Source organism: Phacochoerus africanus, chromosome 5, assembly GCF_016906955.1.
Source record: "Phacochoerus africanus isolate WHEZ1 chromosome 5, ROS_Pafr_v1, whole genome shotgun sequence".
Lineage (NCBI taxonomy): Eukaryota > Metazoa > Chordata > Mammalia > Artiodactyla > Suidae > Phacochoerus > Phacochoerus africanus.
Window position 1 is genome coordinate 3,375,570 of NC_062548.1, and position 22,503 is coordinate 3,398,072.

Genomic DNA, 22,503 nt, shown 5'->3' on the forward strand with positions numbered 1-22,503 from the left:
AAAGAAGAGGAGGATTCAGAACCTGTGCTCGGCACCCAAAACCCCGGTTCTTTTCTCTTTTTTCTTCTTTAAGGGCCGAACTCACAGCACATGGAGGTTCCCAGGCTAGGGGTCCAATTGGAGCTACAGATGCCAGCCTACACCACAGCCACAGCAAGGCCAGATCCGAGCCGGATCTACGACCTACACCACAGCTTATGGCAACGCCACATCGTTAACCCCTGAGTGAGGCCAGGGATCGAACCTGCGTCCTCATGGATACCAGTTGGGTTCGTTTCGCGGCGCCACAACCGGAACACCTCTTTTTTTGTCCCTTTCAACCGTGGTAAAACATACACAACATTCCATTAACCATTTTGGCCACTTTTCAGTGCATAGTTCGGGGCAGTAACTACATTCACAGTGTCGTGCATGCGCCACCACCATCCACCTTCTCGAAGTCAAACTTGGTCCCCGTGAAATTCCAACTCCCCATTCCCCATCGCAGCAGCCATCACCTTCTTTCATAAGATGATTAATGGGCGGTGGCCCTCACGCCCAGCAACAAGCAAAATACAAGATGCGAATTGAGATTACCTTCCAGACGAAGCTAACCTGACCCAGAGGCGCCGCACACCCGCGCCGCGGGAGACCCGGCCTGCGGCCGCGCGGGCCACACCGGCCACGCCCTCTTGCCCGCCCACAAAGCCGGCCCCGCCCACTAGCCGCCCCGAGCCAGGCCCCGCCCCGAGTCCGGCCCCGCCCCGCCCCACGCTCCAGCGGCTGACCCCGCCCCGCTCCCGAGACCCGCGCTCTTTAACGCGTCTGGGGGCGGAGCCCCGAGCGGGCCGAACCACCGTGATCCCCAGAATGGGGGTCGACGGAGTTACAGCCACCGCGGTGGGCTTGGGAGTGATTTAAACATCTCTCACTCATTTTTTTGGTATTGCGCCAGGCAGTCGTCCCTCTAGTAGCTTTGGCCATCTCTGGCTCGCTAAGAATTCCTGTTATATTTTGGAATCGTCCATTCTTTTCCCCGTCAGTAGACGAGTCTAAAAACCGACGTGGGGGGGGACTTAGTAACTTGAAATAGTTGGTGAAAGGCTAAGATATCCCAAACAAAATATCCTGCATATTTCTAAGTTTTATTTAATATTAATTTTAACGTCAATTGTTATTTCATGCACATCTGTGTACTGGAATGATTTCTGGTACCTCCCTGCGGCGTCACAAATAGTTTAGTCCTTTACCGTAAGGCCCGACGGGAGGAGGAAGGGAGTGGTTGCCATGTTGGACGGGACCATCTGCTACTTTACATGGGGTAGTTTCGTTCCCAAACTGTTTGTGGACTGAACTGAGCAGGGGCGGTGATTGGAGCTGAGCACGCACTTATCACGGGAGCGCTATCGTAATCCCTAGTGGACACATTTATACCCGGTGAGCTCCTCTAGGCGCGCGGGGCGGCATCGGGGCGTGGGCGCTCCCCCCATCTCTGCGAGTGCCCCACCGCTCGCACATGGCCCGGCGGTAGGCGCGCGGTGCGGCCTGGGAGAGTCGGAAGCGCGGCGAGCCCGGGCGAGGCGGCACCGGAGGGCCATGCAAGACGCGGAGAACGTGGCGGCGCCCGAGGCGTCCGAGCAGCGGGCCGAGCCCGGACAGCAAGAGCCGACCGCAGAGGCGCCTCCGAGGGAGGAGCCAGCGCGGCCGGCCGCACTGGAGGGTGCGGGCGGCGAGGACCCGGAGGCCGGGCCGGGGCCTGATGTGCCGGCCGAGCCTTTGGCCGACGGGGAGCAAAAGACGGACGCGACCCCCGGCGCCTCCCCGCCGCCTTCCGAGGAGCCCCCAACCCTGGCCGCAGGCGAGACGGGGCAGGCGCGGGACGCGGCGGCCGAGGCCAGCTCCGAGGGGGCGGGTGGGGAGCCCGGCGGCGCGGCGGAGGACGGTGGCGCGGACGAGCCCTCCTTCAGCGACCCCGAGGACTTCGTGGACGACGTGAGCGAGGAAGGTGAGGCGGCGGGGCGGGTCTGCGCCCAGATTCCCGATCCCCGATGCTCGGGAGCGGTGCCTGTCCTGCGCCTGTCGCCCAGAGCGCCTGGATCTCCGTTTTTTCTCAAAAGCAGAGGGGTGCAGGGTGGCGACAACTCCGCGAACCAGCCTCTGATGCTACAGCCAGGAGTTTGGAGGGTAATGAGAGCACACGGCGTGTACGCAGGAGCCGTGGCCCTGTGTGCAGCTGTGTGGTTTTAGGGTCCAGCCGAGCAGGACACTCCACGTGCCGTAGGTTCTCGGTTGACAGCTCTCTGTCTGCGGTCCGGGTGCCCCGAGTGGCCAGCCAGACCTATCAAAGGCCTGAAATTGACCCAGTGCCGACTCTTGAGGGGGGGGGTGGACGCTGTCCCTCGGGAGTGGGAGGAACAGGGCGGCAAAGTTGGTCTCCTCTGCTCCTACTGTGCCACCGGAGCCTCTGCCCGCAGAGAGCTGCTCAGTAGGACGGTGTCAGCCTGACCGCTGGATTCCTAAGCCTGTAGGCCTAGCAGTAGTCACCCTTCTTTTGGCAAATACTTTTTTCTCAGGTTGGAGTCCTGATCACAGCTTTCTTTGACTTGTTTTGTGCCCTGGCTCGACTTACAGCCATTATTTCTGCTCTCAGCCTGTGAGAGCCGGTCTCCAAAAGCTGTGATGTTGGCTGATCTCGTTTGTTTTTGTTTATGTTTGTTTCCAGCCATTTAACTCTCCTGGTGGGACACTGCAGTGGGTTCCTCCAGTGAAGTGAGAAAATGTATAAAACACCATTGAGGTCGCCAATGTAAATGAGAAAGCTAAGATGTTACCATGTAAAGATAGATTTTTTTGAGATGTGTGTGATCAAGCTGGTATCGAGTCAGAAGCATAAAGAATCGCACCTAAGGTGAAAAAGTTTAGAGAACCAACAGAGTTATTGGACTCTGAAACATAATTTTGTATGTTTTTAATATTTTCATCAAAAGCTTTTATTTTTTCCCCAATTTTATTAAGATATATTTGATGTACACCTCTGCGTACATTTGAAGTATACAGGATCATGATTTGACTTATTTGAGGCATAATTTTAAAAGGCTATCTGTTATTGTCACTGTTTTTTTAATTTGTTTTGGGGTTTTTTTTGCTTTTTAGGGGCGCACCCGTGGTATACGGACGTACCCAGGCTAGGGGTACAACTGGAGATGCAGCTGCCAGCCACTGCCGCAGCCACAGCGACACAGGATACAAGCCCTGTCTGTGACCTACACCACTGCTCACAGCAGTGCCAGATCATTAACCCACTGAGCAAGTCCAGGGGTTGAACTCAAGAGTCCTCATGGATACCAGTCAGGTTCATTACTGCTGAGCCACAGCAGGAACTCCTTTCGTTGTTGTGGTTTTTTCGTTGTTGTGGTTTATTTGCTTGCTTGTTTTTTAGGGCCACACCCTCGGCTTATGGAGGTTCCCGGGCTAGAGGTCTCATCGGAGGTAGCCGCCAGCCTATGCCACGGCCACAGCAATGCAGCATCTGAGCCGCGTCTGCAGCCTACACCACAGCTCACGGCAAGGCCGGATCCTTAGCCCACTGAATGAGGCCTTGGATGGAACTTACAGCCTCATGGTTCCTAGTCTGACCCGTTTCTGCTGCGCCAGGATGGGAGCGCCTGTCTTTTATTTGATGAGACATTTCAGCCTGAAAAGCAGGCAAGGCTCCACAGGTAGTGAGGACTTGGGAGCTGCCGACGCAGTTGAGGCCCCTGACCCGTAAGACACTGTTGTCCTTGCTGCTGAGAATTCACAGGGGCAGGGTCGCCGGGCACCCTGCCCCAACCCCCGCAGCGAGACAAATGGTTTTTTTTACCACACCAAGTTTTCCTATATTTAAAGTTTTAAGTTTTGATTTTTTTTCTTTTTTCTTTTTAGGGCCCTACTCATGGCATATGGAGGATCCCAGGCTCGGGGGCGAATTGGAGCTGTAGCCTCCAGCCTACGCCACAGCCACAGCCACATCAGATCCGAGCTGCGTCTTCGACCTGCTCCACAGCTCACGGCAACACTGGATCCTTAACCCACTGACTGAGGCCAGGGGTCGAACCTGCGTCCTCATGGATGCTCGTCAGATTTGTTTCTGCTGAGACAGTGGGAACTCCCTAAGTTTTGATTTTAAAGTCCCTTTGGAGCCCTTCAGGATTTACTCACAATTGATTTTTTTGAGGCATGACACGAGCACACCCAGCTGACCCAAGATTTCTGGCACGTGAATTACGGTGTGTGCCGGGATGGTAATGTGAGCACAGGCCAGTCAGGCTGGTGGCTGCGGGGAGGGCCTTTGGGAGCGCTTGTGATCTCAGCATTTTGCCAGAGTGGCCTGTGAGGCTCCTGGGCCTGAGGAACTGAAACCCAGCAAGCTGCCAGGTTTTTTTGAGGCTGGTGGTCATCAGAAGCTCTGCTACGTTTTTTGTGTTTCATGAGAACTTCCCAGCAGGGTCAGAGAGGGATGGCAGGGTACCGATTCTTCCGAAAGTGGACCGAGTCTCCTGACTCGCAGGTGCCAGGGCCCCTGTGCCGCTGTCTCGCCTCCCTTTTTGATATAGATGAATTCTCAGCATAGTCGAACCTCCGTCACCCTCATCCTTTCCGTTTAATTTTTCAGCTGCCTTCGGGGCGTTGCTGTACAAATATTTGATAAAGGTTTTACCTCTAAATGTCGTCTTTGCTATATTTAGACTTGTGAATTGCTTCTTTCTGTGTCTCCTGGAGTCAGATTGGGAATCTGGGAGCCAAGAGAAACCAGATGCGTGGGCTGGTAATGACAGGGGAACTCTCTTCTTCCTTGTGTAATTACCTGGCTTTTTCGCTGACTCCGTCAAGGCGGGGCCTCGTAAACCAGGCGCTGTCCTCCCGAGGAAGGGTCCACGGTTGCATAAAAGCTGAGCTTGTCGACCTTGTCGGTTGAGATGGGCCGTAGCGGCCGCGTGGTCGTAGGGCAGGTGAGCTCTAAAGCACCTCGCAGGCCCGGCTGCGGCCTCGGCCTCGCTGAGGGAGACGCTCTGCCCCCACCCCTGCCCCCCTCCTCTCGGTTGGGCCTCCGTTTCCGCTTTGCTGCAATTTAAGCAGCAGTTCTTTTATCTCAGCGTCACGTTCTCCCCATCCTTCATAAAGGTGTGGAGGGTGATTCGAAATAGTTTACAACAGGACTTGCCTCTCGAAATGAAAGGATCTTTCTTCCCCTTCGAAAGATCTTTTTATCTTTTTATTACGGAAAGTTGTAAACACAAAATGGAAAAAGTAGATCTCAAGTTTTGAAAATGAAAGACCACAAAAAAGTTTTCTGGCCTTCCCATTGTGCCCCAGAGGTAACCAACCCGACTAGGATCCATGAGGGAGAGGGTTCGATCCCTGGCCTCGCTCAGTGGGTTAAGGATCTGGCGTTGCCGTGAGCTGCGGGGTGGGTCGTAGACACGGCTCGGATCCTGAGTCGCTGTGCCTGTGCCTGTGGTGTAGGCCGGCAGCTGCAGCTCCAGTTCGACCCCTCGCCTGGGCTCTTCCGTATGTCACACCTGCAGCTCTAAAAAGACCCCAGAAATGTCTGGCATCTGTAGAGCACGTTTCATAAGCATCTAGCACAGAAATGAGAGTGACGATCAGGTTCCAGGTCACACAGTCGCCGAGTCAGTGCTCTTCAGCTGTTGTTTAAAAACTACTTGGTGTGAGTTCCCTGGTGGGAAGGCTCAGTGGGATAAGGATCCAGCATTGTCACTGTCGTGGCTCTGGTCACTTCTGTGGCATGGGTTCGATCCCTGGCCCGGGCATTTCTGCATGCTGTGGGCACTTCCAGAACAAAAAGTTCCCTTGTCCCCCCTGTACAGACACCTCCCGGACTGCGACTATTTGGATTGCATGAATCGTAAATGAGTTCTGCGTGTGTGACAGTCACTTTACTGTACTCCTGAAACTGACAACGTTGTAAATCAACTATGTTTCAATAAAACTCTTTAAAGATACCTTGTTCTAGCCCCTAACCCAGTGCCTTGTAGTTTTTTAGCTTTCTAAACAAGTTTGCTAACTAAATTGGGTTTAGGATTCTACAGAGTTTATGTTTAAAAGAACAGGATTCACTTTTTTTCGTGCCCAGCTCCCGTAGCCAGTCGGGCATTTCTGTTGGTGCTGGGTTCTTATGTCAAAAGGACTCAAGGCCTGAGACAGGCCGCAGGCACGACTGCGGGGGGCGGCCCCCAGGGAGCGTTGAATGGCCCAGAAAGAAGCTGTGGGCCTCCAGCTGGCTTCCCGGACGTGTCTGTGTTGATTCCTCTTGTGTTTCTTTTTCTAGTTCTTTTCACACCTGTCTTTGCTTCTCTTTCTCTAGCTGACCATTATGGAAACGAAGCAATTCTAAGAAGTTTGAGCACTTAAGATTTGGGTTCTGTGTAGGTGTAGGTGGCAGACGCGGCCCGGGCCCCGCACTGCTGTGGCTGTGGGATAGGCCAGCAGCTGCAGTTCCGATTGCATCCCTCGCCCGGGACGTCCCCGTGCCACAGGTGCAACCCTCAAAAGGAAAAGAATAATAGTTGACATTGCTTACTCTTCGAAGCACTGTCCTCAGCATCCACAATTTAAGGTTTAAGTGGCTGGTGTCTCCCGGTGAAACTTGGAGGTATTTCACTGAATCAGAGACACCGTCCTTTGCAAGACGTATCATCATTTGCACACGTTGATGGTCGCCTGGCTCAAGTCCCACTCTCAGGCCCTGTTGTCTTTATTTTAAACAAGGCTCTTTTGAGTGAAAGAGTTTGTTTGGAGCGAAAGGCCCACCTCTTTGCCTGCAGTCTTCATTATTACAGCCTTTTTGAGAAAATTCAATTAAAGTCTTCTAGCATGCCAGAAATCAGCTGCCATGTCTTGACTGTGAAAGCGACTGCAGAGTGATTTAAAATCATCCTGATTCGTTCGAGTTTATTTTGAGTCAGACCGGGTCTGTTTTGGTCACATAAGAGCATTTAGATGTCATTTCTGCTTCTTGGAAATCGGGCCGGCGTGTTAAGCTAGTGCGTTGATGTGTTGCCTGGTCACGGAGAGGTGCCTTGACCAGTCTTCCACTTGTGCAGAGTTACTGGGAGACGTCCTCAAAGACCGGCCGCAGGAAGCAGACGGGATTGATTCGGTCGTTGTGGTGGACAACGTCCCGCAGGTGGGACCCGACCGTCTGGAGAAACTCAAGAACGTCATCCATAAGATCTTTTCCAAGTTTGGGAAAATCACCAATGACTTTTATCCGGAGGAGGACGGAAGGACCAAAGGGTGAGTGACCTGAAGTGCCCCTTGTGCTTCCTTGGTAGCTGACAGCAGGGTGATCACCGTGTCTTCGGGCCCCCCTCCCCTTGGGGCCACGGGGCGGGGCGGAAGTGGAAGCGTGGCTCTGTTTTTGGCGGTGGTGGTCTTTTGAGGGCCGCACCCGCGGCCCACGGACGTTCCCAGGCGAGGGGTCTCATCGGAGCTGCAGCTGGCCGGCCCACCCCACAGCCACAGCCACGCCACACCCGAGAAGTGCCTGCGACCCACACCGCAGCTCCTGGCAACGCCGGATCCCCACCCCACGGAGCGAGGCCGGGGAGCCTGCGTCCTTGTGGATGCTAGGCGGGTTCGTTTCTGCCGAAGCGCAGCAGGAGCTCTGTGAGAGCCTTTTTGTGGAGTCAGAGACTCCGACCCTCAGTCAGGGTTTGTTGGCGCTGAGCACTGCCCCGCGAGGACTGACCGCCTCGGGGACAGGGCGGTGAGACGGCTGCCGATGTGGGGGAGCCCTGGGGATCTGGGTCTGCTTTTTGCAAGTGGCCCTCTTTCTCGATTCAGGTACATTTTCCTAGAATATGCGGCTCCTGCCCACGCTTTGGATGCCGTGAAAAATGCCGACGGGTACAAGCTCGACAAGCAGCATACATTCAGAGTCAACCTCTTCACAGATTTTGACAAGTGAGTTCGGACTCAGCCCAGGACAGCCCAGACCCCGGCCGGAGCCCGACCGGCCAGGTGTTTCTGTGGGGGCCGGGGGCACTGCAGCGCCGCGTCCCCTCCCTGCCCTCACCCTCGCACTCCTGGCCCCGGCGCCGCCTCACCAGCAGCGTGCCTTCGGGGTGTGACAGTCGCAGCCGTGTCCCTTGCCCTTGGGGGGGAGGATGGGGGGCGAGCGCTGCCTGGGCTCCAGGGCGCCTCGCCCTCGTGTAAGCGCCCTTGCGGGTCCTCCTTCGCCAGATACATGACCATCAGCGACGAGTGGGACATTCCGGAGAAGCAGCCTTTCAAAGACCTGGTATGTGGGCGCCGTCCGGGGCTGGGGGGGGCGCGGGCGGCCCCTGGGCCTGGCGAGGTGCCTCCCTCAGGAGCCGGAGACGCTGACCGCGCTGGCCACGGGTGCGTGCTCTCGGCTCACAGGGGACGGCGTGTGTCCTCTCCCCTGCCGTTGGGTCCTTCTCCAGGGGAACTTACGTTACTGGCTCGAGGAGGCGGAGTGCCGAGACCAGTACAGCGTGATTTTTGAGAGTGGAGACCGCACGTCCATCTTCTGGAACGACGTCAAGGACCCCGTGTCCATCGAGGAGAGAGCGGTGGGTGTCCGCCGCCTCCGCCTCCCCCCCGGGGCGGCTCGGCCCGGGCGCAGGGGGTGCCCTGTTCCTGGAGGCGACGTCTCTGAGGGCGGCTGCTGTCCTCCGGGCTCCGGGGCGCGTCCTGAGCCGTGCAGAGGCTTCTGGGGTCTTTGGGTTCGGGGTCCGCGGAGGGCGGTCCTTGCGGACGTTGGCGTCTTCGTGTTGTGGTGACGTCACACTGGCTTCTCCCTCAGCGGTGGACAGAGACCTACGTGCGTTGGTCCCCTAAGGGCACCTACCTGGCGACCTTTCATCAGCGAGGCATTGCTCTCTGGGGAGGAGAGAAATTCAAACAGATCCAGAGATTCAGCCACCAAGGGGTCCAGCTCATCGACTTCTCGCCTTGTGAAAGGTAACTTGTTAGCCAAGGAGTCCTGCCAGCCCTCGTAGGGAATTTTTTCAAGCTTTATCTTGCAGTGATTGAAACTTAATGGAAACGTTGCAGGAAGAGAATGGAGGCGGCCTGTGTGCTCTTGGCTGAGGCTCCAGTTCCCATTGTGTGGGTTCTGCTCTGGCATCTCTCCAGATGTGGGTGCAGACACAGGAGCCCCCGACCCCCGTCACATTCGTGCAGCAGGCCCCTAATCCTTGCTCTGCATCCGCCGATTCAACCCGCGGCAGACTGGAAACAAAATGTTTTTTTAGTTTTCCAGAAAGCTTTAAAAAGCCGAACTTGAATATGCTGCATGGCTGCCTCTATTTACGTAACATTCATGGCACTTTGTTTACACCCGTTTACACAGCGTTTGCGTGGTGTCAGGTATCACGGGGAGCCCAGAGGTGATATCAGGTATAAACTACACCACTTTGCGGGAGGGACCTGAGTGTCCCCCGCAGATGCCACAGTGCCATCTCTCCTCTTTACGCTGCTGTCGAAAACCCCAAGGAAGAGGACGAGAAGGCCACACCAGTCGTCAGCTGGCGCACACAGCAGACTTGCGTTTGGGGTCCATGGGGTCTTTCCTTGTCCCGATTGCAGCAGAGAAACATTTTAAGCGGTCCTCGGGGCGCCCTGGTGCCACGCATGACAGGTGGTTTGTGCTGCAGTGGTTCTGCTCTGTGTTTCGAGTCGGGCTTCCAGACGGGCAGCCTGGAGTGTGGACGAGGTGCTGGCTGCAGGAGTCTCAGCTGCCTGTTCTGGCAGCTTTGCCTGGGCAGCCGCCCGGCCACGTTCACGGCAGCGGGGGTGCTGTGAGCCTCGGGAGGAGGGGAGGCCGCCGGTGACCCAGCGGCCCCTCTGTTGCAGGTACCTGGTGACCTTCAGCCCCCTGATGGACACTCAGGACGACCCTCAGGCCATCATCATCTGGGACATCCTTACCGGGCAGAAGAAGAGAGGGTTTCACTGCGAGAGCTCAGCACACTGGCCGATCTTTAAGTGAGTGTGCCCGGGGTAGTGCGCCAGCAAGGCCTCCTTCGTGGCCTTGTCTTCATCGACGAGCCTGGCGCTTGCCTTCTCCTTCTTAGGTGGAGCCACGATGGTAAATTCTTCGCCAGAATGACACTCGACACGCTCAGTATCTACGAGACGCCCGTAAGCGCCGGCCCGTCTGCAGCGCCGCTGCCAGGAGGGAGGGAGGCTCTGCCCTTCAGTCTCCCGGGGCCCGGACGCGGGGCCCTAACCGCCAGCCCGAGTCCGCCGCCGCGGGGAGGGAAGGAGGCGGGGTCGGGAGTGGGCCGCGGAAACGTGCCTTTTGTGGCGGGGGGTGGGCCCTTTGGCCATTCAGCTGCCGCCTGTGCTGCCGCCGCTCCCCCGGCAGGCACACACTGTGACCGGCCCTGTGTGTCCTTGAGACGGGGCGTGACGTGACTCACTTGCAACCTCATTTTCCCGCAGTCCATGGGTCTTCTGGACAAGAAGAGCTTGAAGATCTCTGGCATAAAGTAAGTGAGGCCCTTAGCAGGTGGCTTTTGGCGCCCGCCCCCTTTGGCACTTGGCTCCCACACGGTTGTGGAAAACGCTGGCGCCTGTCCCCCTAGACACAAGGACGTCACAGCAGGCTCGTGCCCACCCGCCCGGGGCAGCTGGCTAGCGGCCCGGCCAGCACCCCGCCCCGTCCCCACGGGGCCATCTCGAGGGTCTGCCTCCTCGTGTCCGACTTGGAGCAGAGGCTCGGGGGCTCAGTCTTTGAGGGTGAGGGTCTTTACTCAGGCAGAAGCTCTGTGTCACGGAGGTGGCCCCGTGGTGGGGCCGCACGGCTGCAGGGCACTGCGGTGGCTTTCTCTGTCACCGGTTTTTCTTCCTGAAAGAAAGAAAAGGCCGTGAGGTCCACCAGGGCAAGGACATTCACGCTTCTGACTATGTTTACTTTTACCTTCTTGGGCAAAATTAGGGCTTAAGTTGTCAATAAACCTGGGAATTCTCAGTAAATGTGAAAGTGAAGATATTTTTCACAGAAGCTGCTGTTCATGAGTTGTTTGTGACAGCGCTTTTTAGGTAATTGATGCAGTCAAGAGACTTGCCCTAATCCTTCCTTAATCCTCATACGCTGTTGTTTTTCTTTGTTTTTTGGGGGGGTGGGGGACACACCCGCGGCACATGGAGGTTCCCAGGCTAGGGGTCTCATCGGAGCTGTAGCCGCCAGCCTACACCGCAGCTCACGACAATGCTGGATCCCCAACCCACTGAGCGAGGCCAGGGATCGAACCTGCGACCTCCTGGTTCCTAGTCGGACTTGTTACCGCTGCGCCACGACGGGCGCTCCTCATACGCGTTTTGATGTGGGCTTTTGCCCGTTTGAGCACCTTGTGAATCCTGAGGGGTCCCGCAGTTGGGTCCTGCAGCCTGAAACGTGTGCTGCTTGCTTGCCTGTGGCGAAGCGCGGGAGCAGGGGCTTTGGAGCCTGGCGTTGGACTCCGGCGACGCGCACGTGGCGGTGGGGAGCATGGCCGGCACCTCTCTTTCCTCGCTGGCGCGGCGAGCCTGGCACAGCCCCCGGCCTGTTCTGGGGACGAGCGAGCGGCACCCAAAGCCTAGTGCGGTGCCCGCGGGGGCGCGTGCTGGGCGCGAGGCGGTGCTGGCGGTTCGTAGGCGCGGGGGCGCCGGGCCGGCAGGGGGCTCTGGTTCCCGGGCTCTGGCGGGTCCCGGCAGACGCCGTGTGTCCTTGGTCCTGCAGAGACTTCTCGTGGTCCCCCGGGGGCAACATCATCGCCTTCTGGGTGCCTGAAGACAAGGACATCCCGGCCCGGGTGACCCTGATGCAGCTTCCCAGCAGGCAGGAGATCCGCGTGCGGAACCTCTTCAACGTGGTGGACTGCAAGCTGCACTGGCAGAAGAACGGCGATTACCTGTGCGTCAAAGTCGACAGGACGCCCAAAGGCACCCAGGTGAGTGGGCCCGGTCGGCGGGCCTGCCTTCCGCGGCCTCCCTTCTGTTGGGCGTGTCCCTGGGTTTGTTGGTTCAGGCCTGCGACTTGCTTTCAGACCCACTGACACCACAGTGGGCTGGCATGTCGTAGATGTCGTCGTGTTCTTCTAACTGAGGAGTCTGATGTCTCCTAGAAAACTGTAGGTGAGGGGTTCCCGTCGTGGCGCAGGGGTTAACGAATCCGACCAGGAACCATGAGGTTGCGGGTTCGGTCCCTGCCCTTGCTCAGTGGGTTAACGATCCGGCGTTGCCGTGAGCTGTGGTGTAGGTTGCAGATGCGGCTCGGATCCCGCGTTGCTGTGGCTCTGGCGTAGGCCAGTGGCTACAGCTCCGATTCGACCCCTAGCCCGGGAACCTCCATATGCCTCGGGAGTGGCCCAAAGAAATAGCAAAAAGACAAAAAAAAAGAAAAAGAAAACTGTAGGTGAGGTTTCACCTAGTTCATGGGGATGCAGGGACCCTCGGGGCCCCTCCCGCCTTCCCTGTGGACGTTGAATATGTTGTTTCCTGGAAAAAATGTTTTTAAACCCAGAGTGGCGTGATTGACAGGGCTGCCACCCAGGTTTTTGGTTGGTGTTATTTAGTATTTAAGTCACTACAAGAAATTGCCTCCTTTTTTCTTCTAATGGAAGTATTCCTCTTCTTTTTAAAAAAAAAATTGTTATAGGTGTACAGTTATTGGAGTTCCCGTTGTGGCTCAGTGGTTAAAGATCTGGCACTGCTGTGGCTGTGGTGTAGCCGGCAGCTGTAGCTCCGATTCGACCCCTGGCCTGGGAACCTCTATGTGCTATAGGTGCGGCCCTAAAAAGACAACAACCAAAGCAAACCCACTACTGCCTTGTAGTGCGTTCTCGGGGTTGTACCACAGTCATCAACCACCACCGCAATTTCAGAACCGCCCCCAACTCATCCGCAGTCCCCCCTCCCATTCCTCGCCCGCCCCGTCCCTGCCTTCTTGCTTCCTGTCTGGATTTCGCTGCTCTGGACATTTCACAGGAATGGGGTCAGGCTGCCCGCCGCCTTTGGTATCTGGACTCCTTCACCGACGCTGTCTGTTGGCCTTCCCCGGGCTGGGCCACGGGCCCGTCCCTGGTGGTTTTCCGTGGCTGAGTGGTGGTCCCTGCATCCTGTCTGGCTGTGCCTCCCTTGATCCCCAGATGGGCGTGGGCTTGTTTCCACCTTGGGCTGCTGGGCGGCGCAGCGCCCTGCAGTGTTCGGAGCGTTGTCTTGAAACGCGCCGCAGGATCCTCCGCTGTCGTGAAGCAGTTGGATCTGTCCTTGGGGGGCCTTTGGGGCCCTACGGAAGTTTTGGAAACAAGCCGCAGTGCGTCCTTGGACCTGTCTGCTGGAGATGATGTTTGGGGCAGGTGTTTCTTTCTTTTTTTTCCCCCACATCCACAGAATGGAGTGGATTCCACATGTGGAAGTGTCTGGGCCAGAGATGGAACCTGTGCCACAGCAGTGACAGTGCTGGATTCTTAACCTGCTGCGCCACCAGAGCGGTCCCGGGGCAGGTCCGGAAGTAGAATCTGGGTGGGGCTTGGTGGGATCTGTCTGCTCTCCTCTGTCTCCGTCAGCGTTTGAGAGTTCGAATGCCACCATTTTGACCACTGCAAGTAGTCATGTGTCTTTACCAGGTGTATGTATTCTAAATGGATTATTACTTTTTCTTTTTTTTTTTTGGTCTTTTCAGGTCCACACCCGCAGCATATGGAGGTTCCCAGCCTAGGGGTGCAGTCGGGATCTGAGCCGCGTCTGTGACCTACACCACAGCTCATGGCAGCGCTGGATCCTTAACCCCCTGAGTGAAGCCAGGGATTGAACCCACCACCTCATGGTTCCTAGTCGGATTCGTTTTTGCTGCGCCACAACGGGAGCTCCCTAAATTTATTACATTTTTAAGTTATCTTTTGACTTAAGTCCGCCTCATGCTTGCAGTTTCCAGAATGTCACCCTTTCCTTTTTTTGTTGTTTTTTTTAAACAGGGTGTTGTCACAAATTTTGAAATTTTCCGAATGCGGGAAAAACAGGTGCCTGTGGATGTGGTCGAAATGAAAGGCAAGTCCCATTGTCACTGTCCTGTGGAGGGGGGGGCTGTGCTGTCCCACCTGCCCTTAAAGCTGCCATGTGACGTCAGGGCTTTGACATGGAACCCTGACTCTTGAGTTACAGACAGACCGCACGCATCTAGGGTTTTCCTTGTCCTTCCAACTCTGGTCTCAGCTTTTCCGCTGCCAAGCGAAGAGATGCCCCTTTTTCCACAGCACGTGATCCGCTCGTGCAGCAGAGGCGCCGGGGCTCAGGGACAGAGAGGAGCAGGCTTTCTTCACCCCCAGTGGCGGCGGTGGCAGGAGCCCTGCGGCTCCCTTGTGGGAGCTCTCAGTCTATTGGGGTTTTTTGGTTTGTTTGGGGGTATTTTGGACTCATGAAAACTTCAAATGCTGTGTTTCTGCCTTTAGGTGAAAAATGTAGCCGTGTTTGTGGGCAAGGAGGGAGGGCAGGGCTTAGGCTGCGGAAGGAGGCTGAGGGCGCCTCACCGGCTGCACTGCACCTGGGCCACCGCGCCCCTGGGGGGGCTTTGGAGCAGGTGGTGTCCCCATGGCCAGGGGTTCAGGGCTCGGCCTGTGGTCCTTGTACTGAAGTGGCGTGTCGGGGCATTTGTCTGCTCGGTAACTGATGAGGAGCGGTCTGTCCTGTCCCCGTGTCAGAAACCATCATAGCCTTTGCCTGGGAGCCGAACGGGAGTAAGTTTGCCGTGCTGCACGGGGAGGCTCCTCGGATATCCGTGTCCTTCTACCACGTGAAGAGCAACGGCAAGATTGAGCTCATCAGTAAGTGGCCGTCTCGGGAGCCCACGGCACGGGGCTTGGTCGTGGCTCCTGGGGGACTGCTCCGCTGGGGGGCATCGCTGTGGGCTGGCAGGGGCAGCGAGGACACAGAGTGGGTCTTCATGTTGGGACTGCAGCTCCTGCCCTGTTTCGAGGGCTACGGTCCTGTCCCCTCCTCTTGTGGCCGCAGCTGTCTGCTCTGGGCCTGGGGTCGTGGGCCACCCTCTCTGGCTCCACCTGGGAGTCCCCGTCCTCCGTCAGCTGGGCTGTAGCGTCAGGCTGGGGTGGTGACTGCTGACGGGCTCCTTGCCCTGCCTGCTGCCACCAGGGCTCCCGTCTCTTGCTCTGTCATCCTGCATCCTTAGTGCCAGGCAAGCAGCTTCACATGAGGCAGGTCCCATTAAGACTCTGCAGTTGAATTTGCATTGGCTTGTTCTGTGTGGGGACTGGGTGGCCGAGGCCTGGCTTTAGGCACGAGGCATGTGCTCGGCACACGTGACCTCCCGCAGGATCTCTGGCCCTAAAGACAGGGTTTTCCCACGGCCGAGGGGTCTCTGTCCCCTGGAGGGGCATCTCCCGAGGGAATTGTGCCAGCGTCTGCTTGCACTGCGTGCAGTCCCGCAGGGTCTGCTGGAATCACGCCATGGGGGCATCACTCAGCCCCTATCACAGGTCGGATTGTGTTGTTAACTCCGTAGACGTGAAAGGAAGAAAGGCCGCGGGAGACTCTCAGGGAGCTCGCACGGTCTCGTCATAACGTGGGTTATGAAGCAGAGCGCACGCGTGCCCTGCCTCTGCGGGGCCTGCGTGCAGCCCACAGCTTCCTGGGAGGGGCGGGTCAGCGGGATGGTCCTGGGCTCTGCACTGTGGCCTCCGCTGCTGAGCGCTGTCCGCTTCCAGGGTCCCTTCCCCCCCCCCCCGCCCCCGGTCAGGCTGTCTTCCCCGGGTTTTGTGGATTTGCCGCAGGCAAAGGCAAGGATGCCCGTGGCTGGCTTGGTTCACTGCTCTGCTTGCGTCCTGCATGCAGAGAGTCCGCAGGGAGGAACGGGCTTTACCAGCGGGACAGCTGGAGATGCACCTCGTACTTCAGGGATGTTGGGTTACACGGTTTCTGTGAGCGGGTTTTGGGCTTGTTGGGGTCACAGGCCTGAGAATCTCATGGCCATGGGGTTGCTCTCCCTGGCAGTGAGTCTTTGACAACACGGAATGGAAGTGGAGTTCTTTGTCCCTTTTACGTCGTGAAGGGCACTGAACGTAAGATAGTGTTTAAAAGAGCGTTGCAGCTTCAGATCCCCCTTTTATAAATTCTGGGTCGTAAACGAGGTGTACCTAAGATTTTCTGACCTTGTTTTCTCGGGTAGCCCCTGGGCTCAGGGCCTCGACAGGGTTCCAGCGTGTGCACCCCTGGGCGTGACCCCACCGCCGGCCTCGCCGTCTCGGCTGCACGCCGACCTCTGGCGCCTTCTCTCCTTTCAGAGATGTTCGATAAGCAGCAGGCCAACACCATCTTCTGGAGCCCGCAGGGACAGTTCGTCGTGCTGGCTGGTCTGAGGAGGTGAGTGTCTGGCTGGGGCTGGTGCCTGTTGCGGGCAGCACTGCGGGCTGTGCGGAGACCCTGACCCAGGACCCGCGCCCCAGCTCCTCAAGGCAGCGGTGATGACGCCGCAAAGACGCCGTGGGCAGTGCTCTCCCCCAGGACGGTCGTCCCTGTGGCCCCGGGTGGAGGCTGACCCCGCCGTCTGTCTGTCTGTCTGTCTCCCCAGCATGAACGGCGCCTTGGCGTTCGTCGACACTTCAGACTGTACGGTCATGAATATCGCAGAGCACTACATGGCCTCCGACGTGGAGTGGGACCCTACGGGGCGTTACGTCGTCACCTCCGTGTCCTGGTGGAGCCACAAGGTACAGGGACCGGGGGGGCCTTGCTGCCAGGCGCGCCAGCCTCTCCTCCCCTCCCGGCTCTGCGGCGGGCGCCGCTGTTGCTCTGCCTTGATCTTTGAGCCCGGCCTGGGCTGCCTCAGAGTCCGCACCAGAGCACCAGGCAGCCAGAATCTTCCCCCCCGGGTTGTTAGCCCTTCACGTCTCGCTCTCCGAAGTTCGAGCACGTCTTCGGCCTGCCCCTGCCTGGTGCCGTGGCCAGAGAGCTTCTTAGAGTCTTGTTCTGCTTGGACCGCCCCACAGCACTTGGAATTCCTGGGCCAGGGATCAGATCCGAGCTGGAGGGCGTCCTCCAGGGGCTCCTGGTTTGGACCCTCAGAACTCGGCTCCCCGGCCCCTCGGGCCTCTGCTGGCCTCTGACCATGTGGCCCGTGGCTGTGCGCGGGGCCCGCGCTGACCTCCAGCGCCCGTGCTTGTTCCTTCCTCGTGGCCTTGGTGCCCGTCCCCCGCCTGTGGTGCGCCCCGCTTCCCGGTGTCCCCCTCCTCGCCTGTTCGCCGTGCGCTCACTGCGCTCTCTGATCAGGGATGTGGCTTTAAGTGACTTTGGTCGATGCCCTGAACGTGTCTCCAGGACCAGCAGTGCTGTTGGGCGGTTTCCTGGCTCTGACAGCTGCTGCGTGAAAGGGTTACCTCTGTTGCTTCCACGGACAGTAAGGCCCCAGGTCCCTCCTGATGTGACCCGGTGCCCGGGCCGCTCAGCGAGGCCTCTGCTCTTCCAGGTGGACAACGCCTACTGGCTGTGGACCTTCCAGGGCCGCCTCCTGCAGAAGAACAGCAAGGACCGCTTCTGCCAGCTGCTGTGGCGGCCTCGGCCCCCCACGCTCCTGAGCCAGGATCAGATCAAGGTATGCTTGTCCTCAGCCCGTGTCGGGACGTGGGGGCGAGCGGCGTCCAGTAACCTGACCCTGCTGCTGCTGGGGTGACACCGAGGGAAGAAGGGGAGCAGCCCCTCGAGTGGGGGCCCTTGACAGACGCACAGACGGTGAGAGCCAAGTTGGAGACGGTGGCTGCCGGCTGGCCTCCGGCAAGGACGCCTGGCCTCGGAGGTTGTTTAAGGACACGTCGGTTCATTCTAGGACGTCTGCGTGAACTCAGGCGTCCACGAGAAGATGCTGGAGCAGTTAAAGAGCCCTGGCGGGGCAGTTCCCGTCGTGGCTCAGCCAGCGGTTAACGGACCCAACTAGAATCCATGAGGGTACGGGTTTGGTCCCTGCCCTCGCTCCGTGGGCTAAGGATCTGGCGTTTCTGTGAGCTGTGGTGTTGGTTGCAGACGCAGCTCAGATCCATATGCCACGGGTGTGGCCCTGAAAAGCAAAAATGAAATTTATTTATGTATTTATTTATTGTCCTTTTGCCTTTTCTAGGGCTGCACCCGCAGCACATGGAGGTTCCCAGGCTAGGAGTCAATCGGAGCTGTAACTGCCGACCTAGACCACAGCCTCAGCAACGCGGGATCCGAGCCGCATCTGCGACCTACACCACAGCTCACGGCAACGCCGGATCCTTAACCCACTGAGCAAGGGCAGGGACCGAACCCGCAGCCTCATGGTTCCTAGTCGGATTCGTTAACCACTGCGCCACGACGGGAACTCCAAATAAAATTTGTTTTAAAAAGTCTTGGCGGGACTAGAAGAGACACACGCTTGGGCCTTAGACAGTTGTGCTGGAATGTGGGGTGGCGTCGGGACAGGGCCGAGGGAGGGTGCATCCCCCTGGGAGGAAGGTCGGCCGCTGCCCTGGACTTGGAGGCGGAGCTCCAGCTTGGAGGACTGACTGGTGGTTCTTGCTTTGAATGTAAATCCTGAGTGACTTGTCTTCATTTCAGCAAATTAAAAAGGATCTGAAGAAATACTCCAAGATCTTTGAACAGAAGGATCGTCTGAGCCAATCCAAAGCCTCAAAGGTCAGCCTTGTTGCCAGGCCTGAGGGAAGTGCCAAGGCCTGGCCGCCCCTCATGGCAGAGGAGGCCCGCACCAGGCTGTGGGGACACGTTGTGGCCCTCTTGGTGGCTGGCTTTTCAGGCACAGAAGGTGGGGGGGTGGGGGCTGCGCTAGAGTAAGACAGCAAGACACCCGTCCCACCCTCCCTGCCCAAGCCCCTAACTCACGTGTCCTTACGTCATGGGTGCGGGGGCGGGGGGGGGCAGGGGGACCACAGACCGAGGTCTTGTCTGCATTTGGCTTGAGCGAAATGGTGACCACGGTGAGTTAGGTGCTCGTCCTCTAAATTCTCCCCAACTCCACACGCAGGAGTTAGTGGAGAGAAGAAGAACCATGATGGAAGATTTCCGAAAATACCGGAAAAAGGCTCAGGAACTCTACATGGAGCAGAAAAACGAACGTCTAGAATTGCGAGGAGGTAACCTTGTCGGCCTGAGATACACGTCTTTTTCTTTTTTGCTCTTCGGGGCTGCTCCCGCGGCATGTGGAGGTTCCCAGGCTAGGGGTCGCATCGGAGCTGTAGCTGCCAGCCTACGCCACAGCCACAGCCACACGGGATCCCAGCCTCACCCGCGACCTACACCACAGCTCACGGCCGTGCTGGATCCTTAACCCACAGGCCAGGGATCAAAGCCACAACCTCATGAACCCCAGTTGGATTCGTTTCTGCAGCACCACGACGGGAACTCCAAAGATAACACTTGTTAAAGCGTGTAGTTGAAATGTTTTTCCCTTTTTGCATCTGTTAATTTCCCCGGTTTTTTATTTTTCTATTTAGGGCTGTACCCATGGCACATGGAGTGTCCTAGGCTAGGGGTCAAATCGGACCTGTAGCTGCCGGCCTACACCACAGCCACCACCACAGCAGATCCTTAACCCCCTGAGTGAGGCCAGGGATCGAACCTGCGACTTCATGGATGCTAGTCAGGTTCAGTTCTGTTGAGCCACGGTGGGAACTCCCGTTTGGCAGATTTTTTTAGAACCCATCAAGTGTTGCCTACAGATTCTTAAAGAGAATCTTTCATCTTAAAAAGACTCGTTCCAGGCCGTAGCCCTCTGCAGAGACCTTGCTATGTTCACACCGGCCTCTTGGGGGTGTCGCGAGTCGGCCAGCGAGTGTGTGAGTGTGCGCGCGCGGGTCTTCCCCACGGCTGCCCCCAGTGGCCCAGCCCCGCCCTCCCCTCCCCGCAGGTGTGGACACGGACGAGCTGGACAGCAATGTGGACGACTGGGAGGAGGAGACCATAGAGTTTTTCGTCACAGAAGAAATTATTCCTCTTGGCAATCAGGAGTGACCCGCGAGCACTGTGGTGAGTGAGCGTCGGCGCTCTGGCCCGGCCTCCCGCGTGTGGGAGGCCAGTGTGCGGAGGCCCAGGCCCGCCTACCGCAGGCCAGGCCTGTCCTGGCCGGCGGGGGCACCCAGCACGTCTGGGGCTCCGGGTTCAGGGAGCGGTGCGCCCCTGAAACCCCGTAGGGTTTGGCGTGGTGGGGAGGCCGGGGCGGGCGCTGGCCGTTGGTGCCCAGGGAGGAGGGGGGAGCCCGTACGAGAAGGCCTTGGGGTGCCCCGCGGAAAGGCGGGCGGCGCCTGCCTCAGCACCTGTTCTGGTCGGCCCCAGAGCCTGCGGGGGCTCAGGCTTCGGTCACGGAGAAGGGCCTAGGGGTTCTGCACTCTCGAGCATGTGCGTGTGCGTCGGGCCGTGGGTCTCACGGCAGCAGCGAGAGTGGGGGGACCTCCCCCGTCCAGGCCAGTCTGCTGGATCCGACCCGAGTGGTGCCTCCCGCCTGGGAAGATGGGCTGTGTGTTTGCCACACCTGCTCGCTGGGCAGAGGCTGCTGCTCACTGGCCCGATGGAGCTCCTTGTCACTCGGGCTGGAGAGTGAAGCGTCCCCTCGTTGCAGTGTCACCGCGTCTTGTGCTGGAACCACGGTCACCCGTCTGCGGACAGCCTGCACGTTCCCGGATCCTCACCTGTGCTTCTCTCGCTCTGGACCGCGGCCGCGCCCGGACCGCGCCCCCGCCGCCCACGGCCGTGCCTTCCAGCCCCTGGCGTCCCGTTGGGTGTGTGAGGCACTGCTCTCAGTTTTCTCTCGTTCGGGTTTTCACTGCACCGCAGACTGTGTCCTCTTCCTGCGGGCAGCGCCGTCCACACTGTGCAGGTTCCCTCCAGGACGCCCTGGTGCGTGGCTGCTGCGGGGTGTCGCAGACGCCAGCAGGGACTCGGTGCAGCACTGTGGCCCCGCACACTTGGGGTGCCGGCGTGTCCCCCACCATTCAGGTTGTGACAGGTTCTTTCAGCAGGGTGAACGTGGAAATAAAAGCAAACCTGTATGAAAAAGCTGTCTTTCTCCTCTTTGAATGTAGATCGCGGCCTTGAACTCGGGGCTTCTCCCCTCTGCCCCAGCAGCCGCTGCCGGGCACATTAGGCCCGGTATGCCCGCACAGGTGGCGAGGAGGGGACGTCGGCCCCCCTCAGGGCCCCCCGGTTTCCGCGGAGCTCTGGAAGGTAATTCGTCTGTTTCCTGCACTTGGCAGTTCACCTGACGAGAAAGAACCTTTTAGCCTTATATACGTTGGTTTGAAGACTTACACTGACAGTTGTCGCTCTAGCCACCCACCTGTGCTCCTGCCTGAGTGCCTCACTGCCCCGAGTGGGCATGGGCAGGCCTGCATAGCTGCAGCCCGGCCCCCACGCTGTCCTGCTGCCCTCGGCGCCTTGGGAGATAAACAGCAGCTGCTCCACCTCGCTCTCCGGGAACCTGAGGCCTGGCTGGAAGCAGTGACACGTCGAACGGGCGCACCTGGAAGTCACGGATGTGACTGTGACCTGCACCACGCACAGACCTCGGGCGCCGTTCCCGGCTGGAGGCCGAGCTGCCACGTGGGGGGCAGAAGACGGCCACCCCCGCCCTGCAGCCCTGCCGGGCGAAATGAAGCCCTCAGCCCAGAGGATCCCCGGGGACCGCAGCCTGTCCTCGCCACGGCCGGCCGGGCCTCCCTCGCGGGCCAGGCGCTGCTTGCTCCCAGTTTCTCAGGAGCCTGGAATGTTCACTGTGCCTCACAGCCCTGCCGTGTGGCGCCCGCACACGCCGTCCGAGTCCCAGAAACTCTTGTTCCTTCTCGTGTCCTTTAAACTTGAGTGTGCCAGGACCTAGGTTTTCTAATTCCAGGGCAGCAAGAAGGAAAAGGCACACGGTTCTGTCACATCAACAGATTTTTAAAAGAGCTTTCACAACAGTAACTTCTCACTGTCTTGAGCTGGCTGGTTGTAACTTCACAGAGGGCGTAAATAAAGGGATTTCTGAAGCACTTGCGCTGGCGTTACCTCTTCCTCTGTAGCGCCGCCTTTCCCAGGGCTGGCCCTTTGTAGAGGAATTTCCTGACCCAGACTGTGGGGCACCGGAGGGGGCAGAGCGTCCCAGTGTGGTGGCGAGAGCAGTGGTGGCGCTGGGCCCTGGCAGCCCACGCAGGCCTGGTCTCCGTCGTGTCTCCACAGGGGTCGGGATGTGAGGGCCTTGCCCTCTTGTTAGAACTGGGTGACAGGCTCTCCAGCAGGTTCCTGGTGGGTCAGGGGCCGGGCCTGCATGGGGCAGGGTGTGGACATTCGCGGGGTACCCTGCCCCGCAGCCTGGAAGTCCTAGAGCCCAGCGTTGACCTGGACGCCAAGGACGAGAATGGGCAGGACCAGCACAGCCCTGCCCACAGGCAGCCAAGTGGCCATGGCTGGTGGGGCCCTCTGCAGGGCTGGCCACGCTGGGGAGCCATCGTGACCCCCACCTGGGGCCCGGCCCTGCGGGTACACACGGCCTCTGGT

General features: G+C 58.5%; 1 protein-coding gene across 1 annotated transcript; it reads left to right on the forward strand.

Annotated features, from left to right (window-relative positions):
- The first annotated feature begins 1,284 nt into the window (after window positions 1–1,284).
- On the forward strand, window positions 1,285–21,998 carry EIF3B (eukaryotic translation initiation factor 3 subunit B). The gene is made up of 19 exons (XM_047779412.1): window positions 1,285–1,984; window positions 7,086–7,278; window positions 7,828–7,947; window positions 8,227–8,284; window positions 8,451–8,579; window positions 8,813–8,970; window positions 9,865–9,996; window positions 10,086–10,152; window positions 10,456–10,502; window positions 11,735–11,945; window positions 13,971–14,043; window positions 14,694–14,816; window positions 16,290–16,368; window positions 16,577–16,715; window positions 17,471–17,596; window positions 18,577–18,654; window positions 19,001–19,109; window positions 19,883–20,001; window positions 20,591–21,998. The coding sequence occupies exons 1-18, from the start codon at window positions 1,576–1,578 to the stop codon at window positions 19,984–19,986; spliced, it is 2,355 nt and encodes a 784-aa protein (XP_047635368.1). The 5' UTR covers window positions 1,285–1,575; the 3' UTR covers window positions 19,987–20,001; window positions 20,591–21,998.
- Window positions 21,999–22,503: the final 505 nt, after the last annotated feature.